We start from the raw sequence: 19,754 nt of genomic DNA, 5'->3' as shown, positions 1-19,754 counted from the left end.
TCTGAAATCATTATGTATTGGAGGCCTTTAGAAAATATTACATTCAGTGTAGAAATAAATTTTCTAATCAATAGAAAGGTGTGGTGATAATATCTGCAATCAATTCAGAATTGGTGATGACTCAAATTATTATATAAACAAATGGGGGAAAAATCAAAGTAATCAAAAACCCAGGTATAGTTCTTGGGCTATTTGATTTCTATCCTTCCGGTTATAGTTGTTATTTTAGTATAGTTTTATGTTTGGGGCTACTGTTTTCTTTTTGTTTCCTTAATATCAGGTTATATTGTTCACCTGTATTTACAACATGTGATTTTATTTTCAGTTTAAAGAACTGCTTAAAAAGTTTTAAAAAATGTAAAAAGTAATTTTTATCCAGAAGCATTGAAGTTCCTCAACTTCAACCCTTCAAATAGCTACTGTTAATACTTATCTTCTTCCTTTCCTTTCCTCCTTTACTGCTTATTCTCTTTCCTCTTGATACATGTTAATTCAAGAAAATATGAAAGCTGAAATATATAAAAGAAAAATAAGCATATATTTTGTGGGGGTTTTTAAACATCCCTATATAAAATTAATGTTGTTTTCCTCAGCCCTGCTTCATTCATATCACCTGTAGTATTTCAAGTATACATATAGATCCTAGGATATACTTTGGACATAAGCAGATTAGAATCTTCAGGGGTAAGCTAAGAGGATTTTATTTTTAAAAAACAAAAAATTTAAAAAAATAAAAAACACAAACTCCTTGTGTTAGCCTCTGTCATTGTGACAGAATCCCAGAGAATAACAACTTCATGGAGCAAAGATTTATTTTGGCTCATGGTTTGAGAAGTTTTAGTCTGTGGGCAGCTGGCTCTGTTATTTTTAGGCATGTGGTAAGGCAGACACATGATAGAAGGGTATGGCAGAGGAAAGCTGCTCACTTCATGGCAGCCAGGAAGCAGAGAGAGGGAGAACATGCACGTGCAAACTTTTCCTTTTATTCTATCTGGACTCCAGGGTGTTGGATGGTGCCATCCACGTTTAAGGCAGCTCTCTCTCTCAGTAGGCTGTCCCACATGCCAGTCTTCTCTGGATGCACCCTCACAGATGCACACAGAAGTGTGCTCTACTAATTTCCTAGCTGTTTCTAAATCCAGTTAAATGACAGTCAAGGTAATTTTATTCTTCTTTAGAAATTTGTAATACCCTTCAGAGGTTTTTTAAGATAGAAAAATGTAAGTTGAAGTATTACACAAGCTTTAATTTATATACAACTCTTTATCTAATTATTCAATTTTATTTTCCTAGCCCTTCCACCCTATGGTGAATCTGGATTGTTCTCGAGATTTCCGGCCATTTCTTTGTGCACTCTATGCTCCTATTTGTATGGAATATGGACGTGTCACACTTCCTTGTCGTAGGCTGTGTCAGCGGGCCTATAGTGAGTGTTCAAAGCTGATGGAAATGTTTGGTGTTCCTTGGCCTGAAGATATGGAATGCAGTAGGTATGGAAATCATATATTTTCATGGGTTATTTCTTATGTTACAGTATATTTGAAAACTCTTGTCTTTTTATCGATTTTTAAAAGCTATATATATATATGTATCTCAAAAATAAACTTTTTAAAGAATTAAGAATTATATAATTAAGACAATTCAGTTGATTTTTTTCTCTTTAAAACATATTTTTCTGCTTATAAAAGCAATGTCATTCATGGAAAATTAGCAAATACAAAGAAAATATTCATTTCCGTATCATTGTGGTGGCTTAAATAACTTGATTTAGATATGTAATGACCAAGGTAGTCTGTCATGTATAAATGCACCAGATCCAGAAAATATCAGACCCTTTTCACATCACATCTGACATTTAGACTATAAGCATTAAGATTTGAGGATTTACTAGACATTCTTATGGTTTTGTATGAATGAATATTATTAGTCATAATAATACACTACCTTAAAAAAGAATACTAAATTGAATATATATGTGCCCATAATTACCTAGCTTTGTTCAACCTTAACATTTTGTAATGTTTGCTTCAGATTTTCTTTTAAGAAATAAACACTGCAGGTACAGTTGCAGGTTCTTTGCTGGTGCGCTGCAGCTTGGTCTCGTCCCCTTTTTTAAACCCCCCCAGAGATCAGGTAGTCATTATGATGAATTTGTTGTAATTATTTCTGTTTTTGGTTTTATACTTATTACATATATGAAGTATGATCAAAATATATAGTGATAGTTTAACTTTAAAAAATAACAGTAAAAGACACATTTAAAAAACCAAAAACACATTGCTGTTTATCCTTCTCAAAATATTCCCTCTTGCTTCAGATACGCTTATCTCATTGTTCTTGCCACTTTTTGAACAGTCCTGGAAGTCCTCTTTTGTGTCTTAACACAGTATGATCAAAATTACAGTAAGCGAAGCTGCCGAATGCCATCCAGTAGAAACACAGCTTGTGAAAACATTATGGTGTGTTCTCATCCACCTTATTCACCAGATTGGGCACTCATCAACTTCTGGCTCTTTCCCAAAGTCGAAATGACCATGCAAAGTAAATATTTTGAATCCATTTTGGACATTGAGGCAGCAACAACAGCTAAAGACATAAAAAAGAGCTTCCAGAACTGCTTCAGAAGGTTGCCAGAATGATAAGTATGTTTGAAGCAAGGGCCATTAAAGGCCGTGTGTCTTTTAATGTCATAAAATAAAATGCTTAAAAATTTAAACTGTCACTAGTTTTTGACCACACCTTGTATACCTGTCTACATATAACATAAGATTTGTTGTTTATATTTTTGTTTTACTTGTGTCTATGTTTGTAGGTCTGGTTCATTCCTTTTTAATTGCTAATTAAAACTTAATGTCATTTAAGTAATTATATTAACATCATGATTTACCTGTCTTCTACTGATGGTCATTTAGATTGCTCCCAGGTTTTGGTCACAAACAACATTCATTTTTAAAAGCAGTTTTGCTTATGATCTGCCAGTTGGTGATGAAGGACTGCTGGTCTCCTCATGGGGCAGAAGGGCAGGGGAGCAAGAGTGAGTGAATTCTGTCTCTGGGGCTCTACTTAAAAGCCTCTTCAGAGTTCACGCTCATTAATCCGTGAGGGCTCTGCCTTCATGGCTTAATGACTTTTCCAAAGACCCCACCTCTTAACACTCAACAGTGGAGATTAAGCTTCAGCATATATATTTAGGGGAGACATTGAGCAATTTTAAGGGCATCTTCAATTTCATTTCTTTATTTAGTTTAAACTTTGTGATCTATCACTTAAAATAACTCTTGTTATTTCAGCTCATTAGTATTTCCACAGACCTCCAAATAGACTGATCTAGCCAATTTCTTACAAGTTAATTACATTATATACTTAATGATTCTCAAACCATAGCAATTTTGTTACTTGTAACTGTTTATCTTTTTTTTTTGGTTCCGGGGATCGAACTCGGGACCTCACACTTTCGAAGCAGGCGGTGGAATCACTGAGCTAAATCCCCGGCCCATAACTGCTTATCTTGGTCAGGAAAATTTAGTCCTTAGTACTTGTGCCAAATCTACATCACTTACTTTAGACCCTCTCTCATTTTAATGTCCTTTAACCATAGCCTGTTCTCCTTTGCTGAAAATTATAAGGACCGTAGTATATGACCTGCCATCTCTCAGGCCAGTCCTTCTCAATTTTCTTCTTGGAACTTCTTCCTCTTTTTTTTTTTTTGGTACCAGGGATTGAACTCGGGTCCTTGGGCTTACGCAGCAGGCAGCGAAACCACTGAGCTAAATTCCCAGCCCTGTCCCTTATCATTCTTCTCAGAGTTCAGTTCCTATTTTCTTTGTTCCACAGCTTTCCCAGGAGACTCATCTCATGGATTCTAACGCTTGTTTATATACCAGTGACTCCTCAACCTAAATCTGTGGCTATTATCCCCCTGCTGAACTCTAAACCCACATAGCCATCAGCCTTTGGAAACCTTAGCCTGTATTTGTCAGATACCTCAGTTTCAATATGTCCAAAATTGGTTTTTTTCTTTTGTTCTTTTTTTTATACCTTGGAAGTCATATTCTATTTTTTTCATTAACCTCAACCCGCATGTCCAGTCAGTCATAAATTCTGTTGCTTTAATCTATCTACTTTCATATCTGTGTCATTTATAGCAAAAGGCCTTATCTAGTTTTATTTTTTAATTATTTTTACTTATTTTAAAAATGTATGTATTTCATCTGATCTCTCTGCTGCTATTTAAATTCACTCAGCTCAAGTCGTCTTCACACTGCTTCTAGATATTTTTTTGGTTAACTGGGTAAGGGTTATATGAATATATTCATTTAGCATTTATTAGTTCAACAAATCATATGTCTGGTGTGACAGATGCTCTTCTAGATGTTGAAGATAAGCGGTGAATAAAAGGAAGTCCTTGTTCTAATGGAGCTAAAATTCTAGTGATAGTGGTAAGTGGAGAAAGGTAATGAGTAGTTAATGTCTGATAGTCATGAATTCTAATAAGAAAGAATAGAGTTGGGTGATAGTGATACAGTAGAAGGGAGCAGAGGAACTGTTAGTCATGTGGAAGGACTTTTTTTGTTGTTGTTGTTGGTAACAAGGATCGAACTTGGGACCTTACGCTTGCAAGGCAGGCGCCAGAACCACTGAGCTAAATCCCCAGCCCTAGAAGGACTTTTTAATAAGAGGATCTTGACCAGGGACCTGAATGGAACGAGAGAACAAATGAGAACAGATATCTGGGGAAGAACAGTCTAGGCAGAGGAAACAGAGCAGCAAGTGAAGAGGCTCTGAAGCTGGAAGTACAGTGTACTTGACAGATTCATAGAACAATAGAAGACCAAAGAGGCTGGAGCTGAGTGAGTGAGAGAATGGAAGGAAATAAAAGCCAGTACTGGGGTAGGAGATGTGTAAAGCTCTGCAGGGGAATTTAGATTTGCCTCTGAATGAGATGGGAAGCCAGGAGAGAGTTTTGAGCAGAAGAGGCTTGATCATGAATTCAGGAGTGGCATGTCTGAAGGTCCACTGTGAGTCTGGGGGTGCAGTTCAATGGTGCAGCTCTTGCCTAGCATGTGTGAGGTCCTGGGTTCAGTCCCCAGCACAACAATAAGAACAACAACAGTAGAACACAAAGCAGAAAGGTTCTTTCTGGCTGTTATGTGAGGATGGAGATGATGAATCGAAGCCATCCCACTCCACTCCCAGAAGTTCAGGGAAGAGGTATTGGTGGCTTGGACAAGGCAGAGTGGTGGAAAAAATAAGTGGTCAGATTCTGAATTATATTGCTATGCTAGTCATCGTGATAAAATACTCTTTAAAAAAAAGGGGAGAAAGGGCCTTTTTTGGCTCATCATTTCAGAGGTTTCAGTCCATTGCCACTTGGCTCCATTGTGTTTGGACTTGTGCTGAGATAGAACTTGGGGAGGAGAGCATGCTCACCTCATAGTGGACAGGAGGCAGAGAGAGAGAGGAGGGGCCAGAGACAAAATATACCCCTCAGAAGCCTGCAGCCATTGAGCTACAGTACTTCCTCCATTTAGTCCCTCCACTCCTAATCTCCACCAATTTCCCCACCACCTCCTAGCAGTGCCATCAGCTGGGAACCAGGCCTTTAGCACATGGCTTTTGGGAGAGATTTAAGATCCAAATAACAATTGCAGAGTAGACTGACAAGAATTACTGGCATACAGTGTGTGTGCACGTGTGTCTTTTGAGTACGGAAGCACACGTGTGACAGTGGGACAGGTGTGGCTGGGGAGTGGGATGCAGAAGCTTTAAGAGCATTTTTTTTTCTAATTCATGACAGTGTTTCCTATCTTTTGCCTGTAGGCAGGGAAAATGTACAGTATTTTATTTGTTTTACTCTCAATTTGTAAGTCTTTAAGTAGCTTACATTGATTATCATAGAGGAAGGCAAGTGACTTGTTTAAAGTCGTATTTAGTATTCTTTTCAATTTCTGTACTTTAAAATATCGAAATTAAAATTGTATTACTTCTGTTTTGAAAAAAAATTACTGGCATACATTGTAGTTGGAGATGAGAGACAAAGGACTTCAAGGATGATCCCAAAACAACTGGAAGAATGGGGATTCCTGCTTATGTAGGTGGGGAAACTGTGGTGTGGAAGTCAAGTGTTTGGTTTTGGAAGGGTGAAAGATTGAGTGCCCATTAGATATCCACATGTATATGTTGAGTTGTTGGTTGTATATACAGCCATAGCTATGGGAAGTATATAGTGTTATTTTGTGTGACTGAATTTTATATCAGTTGTTCGTATGCACACATATTTTTGCAACATGCATAGCTCACCAACCTCATCTCCTGTCACAACTCATGCATAATTTATGGTCCAATAATGTAAAATGCACTGTGACTTTGATTTCATTTGCTTCTTAGAATACTGATTGGTGTATACAGTACTAATCCTGCAAAATACTGATTCAAAGCCTTAGTAAGGGACTCATTCTGTGAAGTCTTTCACAACAGTTTTCCTCAATACATTAATTATTTTCTTTTATCATTTTTAGCTTATATAGATTGTGATTGCCTTATGCATCACAGGGCTATATTGTGTTATATTTATAAGTTTGTTTCCTTCTGTGCTAAAAGATAAGAACTCCTGGTTTGTTTACTCTTATCTTTTTATTGTTAGCCCTGGGATACTATGTGGTTCCAGTAAATATTTGAAGGCAGTAAACTTCTGTAGTTTGGCCTCATAATTCCAAGTCCTGTGAAGACAGTGGTTTGTATTAGAAAATAAAAAGATTTGAAGATATTAATCACCTAATGTTTTGCGTGTATTTGGCAAACAACATTTATGCTAGTTTCTGGGAAGCTCTTTGATGCATGTAAAACAATAACTAGCTAATAGGAGTCTAAAGTTTTAGAAACTGATACCGTCAAGAAAATTGAAGGGAATTCGTGAGAATGGTGCCCTTAATCGTATAAATTTGTCTGCAACAAAACCCTGTTTTCTTTATCTTGAGGCTGTTACACTTTCTAAAGTCTGTGGATCATTCACCTTTGGAAGCTTGTTAACACAGATTTTTAAATTTTTTATATTTAATACAAGTAGATATTTATAAAACACAAAAACATTCTTCTGTGAAAAAGTAAAACAAAATTTAATAATAAAAGAGAATAACAATGCTTAGTATACTATGTATCATGATCTCAAAACAGTGGCCAAAATGTTACTCAGAGTACAAGTCATTGACAAAAAAGATTCTCTCTTAACAAAGAAGAAACAACGGAAGAAACTAGAAATGAAACAAATTAGCGTTTATCTTAAAATATTTTTGAAACAGATTGGATAATTTAGGGAGTTATTTGAACTTCTCCCTACTTCCTATTTATCTATCTTCTATTTTTGCTTGTGTTCGCCTTCCCTCTCTCTCTATATATATATATGTATATATACATATTAAAATTGTATACATATATATATAATATATACTTATATTTTTTTTAGTTTCTCATACAAGAGAAAGATAAACTTGAGGCATTCATGGGCCAATGGATACAATTTGAGAATAAAATAGTAAGTGAAATAAATCAGACTCACAAGCCTAAAATACAGATTTCTGAGCCCTAGCCACAAGCATTCTAAAATATGATCTGTGGTGTCGGGGACTAACAAGTTGGATTTTTAAAATATCCTCAAATTTTTCTTATGTACCTCAAAGTGTGAAAATAACTATTAAAGAGTACGGTGGGCTGGAGAGGAACCAGGGATGGTAGGAAAGAACTAGGTGACATTAGAGACCTTTCAAGTCCTTTAATTAGTCAGTAGGCTAAGCAGAGAGTGAGTGTGAAATGAGATCTAGAAGCTGAGCCACTTGTAAGGATAGTTAGTGCTAATGTAACTCACAGCACCTTGAACATTTAGGGAAGGTTAAGGTTTTTAATTCTTGTGCTTAAACTTTTAGCTACTGTTCTGTAGGAGTTAGATAATTATACTCATATATTTTTATATTTCAAAATCATGCTCTGTGTCCTAAATAAATACCATATATATACTGTTCATAATTGATGACTATGTTTGACTCTTTTATAAAGAGTGCTGATTTTGAAGGCAAAACAAAATTAAGTTTAAAACCATGTCATGTTTTGGCCAGCTATTTGAAATCTGGTTGTATGGCCCACAAACAAGGTATAACCACTTTATTTCTTGTTTTTTTCCTTAAATTCTTTTATTGGTACATTTTAGATAAACAGTACATTTACATTTATCATTTATCATGCTTGTACCTGTACATGATGTATCTTGGTTCTTATTTTTTTCCCCATTACCTGTGCACCCTTCACCCCCTCCACCCACCACTTTATTTCTGCTTATGGAACTGCCCTCCAACAATTTAGGAATAAAAAAGGTCATGAGTGTTAAATTTCAAAATTCAAATTGTTAGGTGGTAGATTTCCCCGTAAGTAAAAATGGTTCTCATCTTGTGGTTTTTTTTTTTAGGTTTCCAGATTGTGATGAGCCATATCCTCGTCTTGTGGATCTGAATTTAGTTGGAGATCCGACTGAAGGAGCCCCAGTGGCAGTGCAGAGGGACTATGGTTTTTGGTGTCCCCGAGAATTGAAAATTGATCCTGATCTTGGTTATTCGTTTTTGCACGTGCGTGATTGTTCACCTCCTTGTCCAAATATGTACTTTAGGAGAGAAGAACTATCATTTGCTCGCTATTTCATAGGATTGATTTCAATCATTTGCCTCTCTGCCACATTGTTTACTTTTTTAACTTTTTTGATTGATGTCACAAGATTCCGTTATCCTGAAAGGCCTATTATATTTTATGCAGTCTGCTACATGATGGTATCATTAATTTTTTTCATTGGGTTTTTGCTTGAGGACCGAGTAGCCTGCAATGCTTCTAGCCCTGCACAGTATAAGGCTTCCACCGTGACACAAGGATCTCATAATAAAGCCTGCACCATGCTTTTTATGGTACTCTATTTTTTCACGATGGCTGGCAGTGTTTGGTGGGTGATTCTTACCATCACGTGGTTTTTAGCAGCTGTGCCAAAGTGGGGTAGTGAAGCTATTGAGAAGAAAGCATTATTATTTCACGCCAGTGCATGGGGCATTCCTGGAACTCTGACTATCATCCTTTTAGCGATGAATAAAATTGAAGGTGACAATATTAGTGGCGTGTGTTTTGTTGGCCTCTACGATGTTGATGCATTGAGATATTTTGTTCTTGCCCCTCTCTGCCTGTATGTGGTAGTTGGGGTTTCTCTCCTCTTAGCCGGCATTATATCCCTAAACCGAGTCCGAATTGAGATTCCATTAGAAAAGGAAAACCAAGATAAATTAGTGAAGTTTATGATCCGGATTGGTGTTTTCAGCATTCTATATCTCGTACCACTCTTGGTTGTAATTGGATGCTACTTTTATGAGCAAGCTTACCGTGGCATCTGGGAAACAACATGGATACAAGAACGCTGCAGAGAATATCATATTCCATGTCCATATCAGGTAAGGGAAATCTTGTTATAAATTTCTCAATGTGTAATAGTGAAAAAGAGGCATATTACTAGCTGTTCTTTTAAAAACTCTTCATAACCCTTCAACTTGTACATTAAGATTTTAAGGCAAAGACAGCAAATATAGTAAGTCTGTAATACACATATTTCTACAGATTCCTTCATTTTAAGATGATTTACATGTCTAAGCTTTGCTTTTAAACATTCTGTTTTTATTATCACAAAACAAAACAGTTCTTTATTGATTCTTTAGAAATCCCGGTTTGTAGGGGAGAAACACTGTACCAATACTGATGAAAAAGGGAACGGTCTTTTGTAGAAATTTTACTGATGGTCACATAGGAATTAATTTTGAACAGTTTTGCAAAAATAATATAATGTAGTTATGCATACTCTTACAGCTTTGGTTTTTCTTGTTTGCATATGAATTTTTTGTGATGTACTTTGGGTTTTAAAGAGTTCAGAGCCTCTGGTAGTCAAAGAATCATAGAATTTTAGTTCTGGAAAGAACTTTACAGATAATTTATTTGGATTCTCTAAAGTTCTTTAACATTCATCTCTTGAAGCTTAGAAATATTAAGTGGCTTGCTTATGCTTAGTAAAAGAACAGCTGGGGTTTAGTCTTAGGAGTATAGTTGAGGAAAATAGTTTAGAGGAATTGATGATGTGTATTTCTTTCTCCTATCTTAAATCCTTTTCTAGAACCTGCACCTCTAGCTCTTACTCTGTTTTTCCTTTTAAAACAAGTTTCTTCACAGAGTATTCTAACTAGATTTCTCCTGTTCATCATTCTCCAAGTTTCCTATTCTGAAAGTGCACCAACTCCCTTTCAATCTCCCTGAACGCTTATGTTTTTCTAATACCTCTTAAATACTTTCAATAAAGTATGTATTATAGGTAACTTTTTTCATTTGTGTTTTTCCCCTACTAGACTGTAAACTCTTTGCAAACAAGAGCTTCTTTTAAACTTTTGAATGCAGTTTCTGTAGGTTAGTAAATTATAGCAGTGAGAATGTGGTTTTATGGATTGAGAAGAGCTATTTTAAAGAAATGGCAACCGTAGTACATGAAATATGCAGTTAACACATGATCACTGCTCATATTCAGTGACTGAGAATGCCAATTTTCTCTTTGCTTTGTGGTATAAACAGTACTATACAAATGATATTTTTATTGTAGTATTTTTTTAAAGATAAGCCAATTCAAAATTAAGAGACCAGGAAAAAAATGAATAATTGAAATACTATTAAATTTCTTACCACAGTTGCTTACTAAAAACTCTTAATGAGTTTCAGACCTAAGGGTAAGTAGTTGAATTTTGTCTTAACTGAGGGGAAGATGATTGAATTATGTCAAATCCTTCCCCATATAAGTTATCTAGAAATATATATTAAGAGTTTTGAAGAACTATTATGACTATGACATAATCTTTAAAATTATCAAACATCAAATATATAAGTAATAAATTAATCAGTGTATTGTTGCTCCTTTCAAGACATTCTGAGAATTCTTTTAGCATCTTTAGGAACCAGTCTGAGCTATGCAGAAGTATGTGTGTATATGTGTATTATGTTTTTCCTTATACCCATACGTTAAAAGTATTTTCATAAAATATTTCAACATATATAAAAGAAGAAGGGGACTGGGGATTTAACTCAGTGGTGCCACTGCCTGCCTCGCAAGTACAAGGTCCCGAGTTCGATCCCCGGTACCAAAAAAAAGAACAAGGAGTGATTTAATAACACAGATACTAAGCTGTAAACTCTGGAGCAAGGATCCTAGCTTCATATCTTTTATCATCTTCTAGCTTTATAACCTTGGATCAGCTTCACCTTTCTGTTCGCTGTTCTTCATCTATAAAATGAGAATAGTAATAGAATCTGCCTCTTGGGTTATTTTTAGGATTAAATATATGTGAACACTTAGAAGTGTGCCTACTATATAATACATGTTCAAGTGTTAGCTCTAGTCTTACTGTTTTTCTTGTATTATTATTGTTGCTGTTATTTACACATATATAATATCTTAATATAATTTTTAAAAGCCATCCCATACCAAGCTTTAGCAAATGGAGTATTTGGTTCAGACTCTTAAAAGAAATAACAGTACAGCTTGCCGTGATGACACACCCTTCTACTCCCAGCTGCTTAGGAGTCAGGCAGGAAGATCACAAATTCAAGGAAAGCCTAAGCAAATTAGCAAGACCCTGTCCCAAAATTTCATGAAAGGTCTGGATGACTGCCTAGCATGCATGAGGCCCTAGGTTTGATCCTCAATACTGCCCCAAAAAAGGAAAAAATAAGTACAGATTTAGTCTATATGTATATAGCTATAAAAAAATATATTTTTTTGAGACAAGGTCTCACCAGGTTGTGCAGGCTGGCCTCAAACTTGCAATCTGCCTTCCTCAGCCTCTCTAGTAATTGGGATTACAGGCATGCACCACCATGACCACCTAAAAACTGTTTGTTATACATAGCATATAAGTGGTATCATACTGTATGTGTGTTTCTTCACCTTGATTTTTTAACTTAACATTTTATTTTTGAGGTGTATTGATGTTAATACTACAGCTCTAGTTCATTTTTAGAATGTGTTTCCTTTTAAGGAAGTTAGTTATATTTCAAATATGTAGAAGTACAGAAAATAACAAATACTCATGTACTCACAACCTAACTGTCCTAAAGTATTAACGTTACATCAGATACATCTACTGCTGTCTGTATCTGGTATAAAAGATTTAGCTGATGCTTCCTTCATTCCCTTCCATATTCCTATTCCCCTCCATCTCTGTTCTCAGAGGTAACCCTTCTCATAAATAAGGTATTTATCATTCTCCCAAATACTTTATACTGTTACTGAATATTTGTGTCCATAAAACTTGCAGTGTTGCAAATTTTTTAAATGCCTATAAATGGGGTCATTCTGTATCTTGCCTTTTTCACTCAGTTTTGTTTTTGAGACTACATGTGTTGATCACTGTACTGCTAATTTGTTCATTTTAGCTGGAATAGTATACTGTTGTGTAAAAGTACTGCATTTTATTCACTCATTTTTTTATCAATGGATACATAGTTTCTAATTTTTCTGCTATTTTTCAGTGAATATTCTGATAATATTGGTCTTCCTTGCATATAAGTTTCCATGAGTTGTTTACCAGAAGTGGAATTATTGCAGTGTAACATGTAAGCATCTTGAACTGAAGTAATTGAATTTATATTTACACCAGAGTATGAGTTTCCCTTTTCTCCCCGTCTTGGTATTCTCAGACTTTTAAGTTTCTGGCAACTTTTGAAATGATATCTCAGTGTTTTAGTAATGCACAGTTCTCTTCTCACTAATAAAATCGAGTGAAAATGTGTTTATTGGCCCTTTGGGTTTCTCTGTGACTTGCCTGTATGTCAACTTTGCCCATTGGTCTGTTATTTGCTCTTTGCTGTTGCTGTTGACATATTCTTAGTATTTGTCAGTTATTTGTATAGGAGATGTCTTCTCTTGATCTCTCACTTATATTTAGACTTTGCACCTTTTTTTGTTTTAAGAGCTCTTGCATACCTCTAAAATCATAAAAGTCATCTGCCATATTTTTTCTAGCAGTTTTTGTAATTTCTTTTGATTCATATTTGTAGTCCTTGGAAGTTTTCTGTCTGTCATAAAGAACATAATTTTATTTTCCCATGTAAGTGAGCATTGTCCTTTTGCACTATTATTTGTCAATCATAATACAACCTCTATTAGGTACCAGTTTGATTTTAAGGCTTTTGTTTCATTGGTCCATTTGTTCAGCCATGTGTCAATTGCACATTTCCTCTGCCTTGTTGTTCTTCAAAACTATTTTAGTTACTCTTGGCACTTTGCTCTTCTATGTGAATTTTAGTCAATTTCCTATGAAAAATATTATCAGGATTTTGATTGAAATTGTTTTTGATTTATAAATGAATTCGGGCGAAATTCCAATACTTTGCAATACTGTTGTGTTTTTTTTGTTTTTTTTTTTGTTTTTGCTATTTCTACTTCTTTGAGAAATGTCTGTTCGTTTCAGATGCCCATTTTCAGATTGGGTCTTTAAATTTGGGAGGTCTGATCTTTTTTTTTTTTTGTATATCCTTTTATTGGTACATTTTAGGCATACAGTATAATGACATTCATCATTGGAAATTTGTGCCTTTACATACTCTCTTGGTTCTTATTTTTTCCCCCTTCCCCTGCCCTCCCTTCAACCCCTCCATCCCTCCCTATTTACACTGTTACCATTTTTTCATTTCTTCATATTAATTCCATTGCAATACTGTTTTAATATCTTTTTATGTTTCTGTTCATTCATGTGCTCCTAGATACCTTATAGTTTTTGTTATAATTGTGAGTGGGATCTTATCTCTATTACGTTTTAAAATGGTTATTGCTGATGTATAAGAATGCCACCAGTGGATTTAGTATGTGGCTCTTCAAACGTCCCTGCTGAACTCTTTTCTTAGTTGTAATTATGTGTGGATTCTCTTAGGTACTCTTCATAGAAATCTTACTGTCTGCAAATAAGGAGATATCTCTTGTGTTGGCTTTGTAATTCTTATATTTTATATAAGAGCTGTTTGTTCTTTCAGAGGGTTGGGGCTTCTTCCTGTAAAAGTCTGTCCTCGTATCTTTGAAGTAAAGACACAAAAGAGGTTGTGGAAAATGACTAAAAATTTATTTCTACTTCTTTAATAGTATTTTTTTCTTGAGAACATTTTACTCAAGTTGAAGACTCTCTGGCCTTTTTTTTTTCTGCATAGAAAGGTCTTCCCAACTTGATGAAGGGAAATTTTTCACTGTACCACCTTATGGTTTCTAACACTTAGATACATGCATTTCATTGTTATTTCTTACCTTCTAAAGCATTTAAAGCAGAAAGAAGTAAAATGGCTTACAGAGTCAGTTGAGATGACAGCGAACTATAGCCCACCCATACTGTAGCTCACTGACAAACTATAGGGCCAACCATTTATTTCTTTTTATTGTGTGTAGTCTTATATATTTGTATATGCATATGTAAATATGTATCATAAAATTTAACATTTAACCATTTTTAAATGTACAGTTCTGAGTACATGCATTTAATTGTGAACTCATTGTCACCATCCATCTCCAGACGCTTTATCTTCCCAAACTAATTGTATCCATTAAGCAGTGGGCCCATCCCTCCTCCCCAGCAACTCCTGGCAGCCATCGTTCTACTTTGTCTTTAGGAATTTGATTAGTGGGTATCTCACATAGATGGAATTATACAGTATTTATTCTACTTTATGGTTTTTAAAATATTCAATACTAGGATGTTAATAATTAGTTTTCATACAGAATTTTATTTTAGAGGAATCTTGTAGACCTGTGAAGCACCATTAATACTAAATTCTCATTTTGAATAGCCACAAATAATTTAAGAGCACAGAAGAGGTACTGATGATAGTTACTAACAAGAAGTATTCAACTATATTGAACAATAATGGAACACCTCCTCAGATGACTTAGAGGAAATAATATTGAATATGTTTGATTAAAAATGGTGAAGTAGGGGCCAGGGATTTAGCTCAGTGGTTCTACCGCCTGCCTCACAAGTTCAAGGTCCCAAGTTCAATCCCTGGTACCAAAAAAAAAATGGTGAAGTTGCTATATAGTCATTTCATATTACTGAAGATTTTTAATACCTATAAAATCAATTTGTGAAATCTCACATCATTTCAAAATACCAATTTGGTTTAATGCAAATTGCATGTATATAAGTTTATAATTTGAAAATAGGCTGGTTATAAAATATTTAAAAATCGTTAACATGAATATTCTTGCTAAAGACAATTTCACTTCCTAGATTTTATGATAGTTAAAGAACTATCAACTGTTATTATCAAGAACGCTCATTTTTAATGTGTACTAAATAATATTTCAAAATAATATTTGGTGCTTAAATTCAGAATTAATTAATTATACCCTGAGTATATGTAGAGTTGAACCTGGTTTGTTCAATAGAGTGATGTTTATTCCTAGAATTTTTATACTTTTAGGGTTTTTCTGTTTGTTTGTTGTTGTTGTTGTTGTTTTTCCAATGCTAGACATTAAACTCAGGGCCTTCACACTGAGCTACATCCATAGCCCTTTTTAAAGATTTATTTTGAGATGGGGTCATACTAAGGTGCCAGGTTGGGCTCAAACTGTCCTGCTTCAGCCTCTCTGGATGCTGGGATTATATACCTGCACCACCACATCTGACTCATATATTTTTAAATAACATTAGTAATTTTTTTACATATTTTGAGGGTTTTTTCCTTTAATAGTAATTCCTTCTGTTTAATGCCTTCTGAGAGACTCAAAGCATTTTATGGAAGAGTTACAGTTCTCAATAGTTGCTAGTATTTGTCTAATAGCTTTTGAATATAGTGTAGCACTGGTATAAAAACTGGGCTTTAGGACTAAGGGTGTAGGTCGAGGTGGACAACTTGCCTGACATGTGCAAGGCCCTGGGTTTGATCACCAGAGAGAAAGAAAAACTGGGCTTTAATGCCCTACAGGTTGGATTTATATCCTGAAATTATCATGTAAATTGCAGAAAATAATATGTTAAATGCAATAACATCTCCCTTATGAGTGGCTATGAAGATTAAGATAAATTTTAAATCTCTTAACCAGAGTACTTTGCACAAAGTAAAATTTCAATATTAACTTTTGATATTAAACTATATAATTCTTCAGATTTGAAATTCTTCATTTTTCTAATCTCTTTCATCCAGCTAATCCAGTGTGTTATATCCCAAGGAATTTTGACACTAGAATTTTTGTTTCAGTATTAGAAATATGTTACCATAGTACAAGCTGCTTAGCCGAGTCTATCAGATTCACATTAGAGCCATTTGTAGATTTCTAAAAATTATTTTTAAAGAAAAACAAACATTTTATTCTTCCAGCCACACAAGGCAACCCATCTGTTGTTTATCTAATCTTGATTCAGAAAAATACAAAAATAGCAGAATAACATTGTCTAATTTGTTATGATTTGAGCTTTATTTTTCTGATGAGTGTTTCCCTTTACCAGGCAGTTCCAAAAAGAATCAGCATTATTTGTGAAAGGGCCCTGAAAATAGGTATATTTTATGCTTCCATCATTAAAGGCAATGAATAATTCTTTGATATAAATACATTAGTGCTACTAATCTTTTGTTTTTCTTTTTGACTATTAATTTTTTCCCCATTACTAAAGATTGAGCTCAGAGCCTTCAAACTGAGATACATCCCCACCCCTTTTAATATTTTGGACAGAGTCTTACTAAATCACTGTAGTTTAGTTTTCCCATCATGGTACACAGTGCCTGACACTTAACTTCAAGAGGAGAGATTTAATTTGATCATGGCTTCAGTCCGTCCATGGATGGCCAGTTCCAGGGCAGAAACAAGGCAGAAGGGTGTGGTGGAGCAAAGATACTTAGTTCTTGCATCTGGGAAGCAGAGCAGGTGGACAGGACCAGACAGGAAGGACCAGGACCAGATATAGACCTCAAGGTCATATGACCCACCCAGACACACCTAGAAATGTGCTTTACTGATCCCCTGGGCAGCTCCCCAGCTGCTCAAATTGACAACCCACTTTAACTGTTACAGTTGCTAAGGTGCCCAGGCTGGGCTCGAATTTACAATCTTTATACCTCAGCATCTCAGTGCTGTGATTTTAAGCATGCACCACCATGCCCGATTTGGCTCTTAATCTTTAAAATGATAAATAGCCTGCCTATAACATCCTAAAACCAAATTAATTTCTCCTCAGAATTGTTTGTTATAGAGGGAAAGAGTGAAAGGTCCCTGAAATAATATCCTATATCTCTTTGTTTTATAGAAAAATATTATAAAATATTATCTTAAAGAATTAGCATTTTATAGGCATTCATAGAAATTATTAACACTTATGTAAGGTTGAAAAATACTGTCAAATGGCACTTTTGGAGAAATACATTTAAACATACAAGTTACTATTCTAGGCTCTGTTAAACAGAATTGCCTAAACCCTATGTTCAGTTTGTTTTAACGGCAACATACCTGATGTACAAAAGGCTTTATATTTTTAGGAAAAAATTCATTGTACTTGCCATGATCTGCAGCAGGGCACAGCAGACATTCTGTAAAGGATCAGGTAGTAAACATTTTAGGCTTTGCCGACCATATGGCTTTTGTTGCAGTTGCTCCACTCTGCTGCTGTACTGCAAAAGTAGGCATAAACAATAAATAAAAACATGGAAGTGTTCCCATAATCAAAGCTTTATTTATATTCCAAGCATTAGGAAGATTTGAACTCCAGGCTGTTGTTTGCCAGCCCCTGGTCTACATCAAGCACTATTCCTTTTTTTTTGGTACCAGGGATTGAACTCGGGTCCTTGTACTTGCGCAGCAGGTGGCGAAACCACTGAGCTAAATTCCCAGCCCCATCAAGCATTATTCTGTATCATCTTTGATAATTCTTTTCATAACAGTGGTTGGTGACTTTGGCATTTTTTTTTTTTTGGTCTCATGTAAATTGTCACTGTTGTATTACCATTACTGCTTTGGAGGATCATCATTGTATTCTACTGTATTTTATGATATTAAAGATTCAATCAATCTAGTACTATTACATCACTGTAGTAATAAAAGTAACTTCTAGTATACCACTTTAGAGGACATGTCCAGTAGTCTTTGAGGGCATTCATCCCAACAATTTAAGGAAATAATTTTAATAGCACAGTATCTTAGTAAGTTAGATTTTACTTAAGTTTACAAATTGGAAACTGAGTCTAATATACAGTTTATCCAGTCATATAGTAAATGGTAGAGCTGGAATATTGACTGTCTGGTTCCAAAGCCTGCAGTTATAATAGCACTTTACACCTCTTTTTATCCAAAAATACTGATATGCTTATTTGGAGAAGCATGTTCTGGTTGTGAGTGTGGCTCTGACTAGTTTTTGAGTTGTTTTTTTTTTATCTTAAGGCTAGTTTATAATTTCCTAGCTCTAAAATTTTAGGGGATTGGATTGAATAATCTCTAAGGCTCTTCTCAATTCTAATTTTAAATGAGTCTAGAAACTGCTTTCCCATAAGGCACAACTTATTTTTCCCTTCTTTTATAAAACTTTCATTAATGCAAAACCATTTATTATTTATCTACTATTCTGGCATATTGATGGTTGTTAGGAACTCAAGAATGAATAAAGTATAGCCCTTGCCTTGAAGAAATTTATAGCCTAGGAAGAAGTAAATATGGGAATTATGGATTCTGTGACTGAAGCACAATTATTTTTGAGTTTTCATTGTCTTTACTTCTTTTAAAAAATATGGGGAAACAGTGTAGACAATTTAAAAGGATACAGTATTGATTTTACCCTATAGCTAAAAATAAGAGTTATTTAGTAAGCACCATACAAAAATTAATTTAGAACAGTACATTTACTTTTCTAGCATTCCTAATGAAAATTGTTAGCCAAGTTAAAATGTCTTTCTACATTTTGAATAGGGAAAACTTACATCAGGTATTAAAGTTTAAAAGTAACCAGAGCCAGGGATTTAGCTCAGTGGCACTACACCTGCCTTACAAGTGCAAGGTCCTGAGTTCGATCTCTGGTACCAAAAAAAAAAAAGAAGTAACCAACCAGCCAGGCATGGTGGCACACACCTATAATCCCAGTCCTCTGGGAAATTTAAGAGGATTACGAGTTTGAGCCCATCTTGGACAATTTAGCAAGACTCTGCCTCAAAATTTAACAAAAAAGGAGCAGGGTTGGGCAGCTTGGGATGTAGCTCAATGTGAAGATCTTTGGTTCAATCCCCAGTACTAACACCTGCCCCTAAAAAAGTAACAGGATAGCTACTTTAACAGTTGTTCAGACAGAATGTCTCATTATCTCTACCCTAAAATAAAATGTAGCATTTTAATCCTAAAGGAAACTATGGAAAAAATAAAAATAAATGATGTACTAAAAATACCACCCAGTACAACATTCTGTGTGCAAATACATGTTCTTTTGTATATATTACAGTCACATTTTGCATGCCTGGTGGAAAGAGAATGATGGCTGCAGATGTGAAGCTCCAGTGCTTGACTAGTGGCTTACATGTTATTTATTTGAAAGGATCGTGTGTCTGTCTAGGAGGGTTCCTCTTACCCATTTTAAAAAGGCAAAGACCAAGTGACCTGCTTTATGAAGTTTTGCTCTAATCTATTTCTGGTCTTGGCCCTACTCTGAAGCTTACACTTGCACTATAATTGGGTGGAGAAAGTGAAT

The 19,754-nt window shown here is 35.0% G+C and overlaps 1 protein-coding gene across 4 annotated transcripts in view; it reads left to right on the top strand.

Annotated features, from left to right (window-relative positions):
- Positions 1-19,754, top strand: part of Fzd3 (frizzled class receptor 3) — an 82,762-nt gene that overhangs the window by 30,161 nt on the left and 32,847 nt on the right. For all 4 annotated transcript variants that reach the window (XM_004848426.3, XM_004848427.4, XM_087216745.1 and 1 more), the window contains 2 exons: positions 1,294-1,490; positions 8,456-9,473. In XM_004848426.3, coding sequence (XP_004848483.1) covers positions 1,294-1,490; positions 8,456-9,473 — 1,215 coding nt within the window. The remainder of the gene's footprint in view (positions 1-1,293; positions 1,491-8,455; positions 9,474-19,754) is intronic.

The sequence above is a fragment of the Heterocephalus glaber genome, unplaced genomic scaffold (assembly GCF_053883595.1).
Source record: "Heterocephalus glaber isolate CG9 unplaced genomic scaffold, H.glaber_assembly_v1.0 deba00001460, whole genome shotgun sequence".
Classification (NCBI taxonomy): Eukaryota; Metazoa; Chordata; class Mammalia; order Rodentia; family Bathyergidae; genus Heterocephalus; species Heterocephalus glaber.
This window is presented reverse-complemented; position numbering and strand designations above follow the sequence as displayed.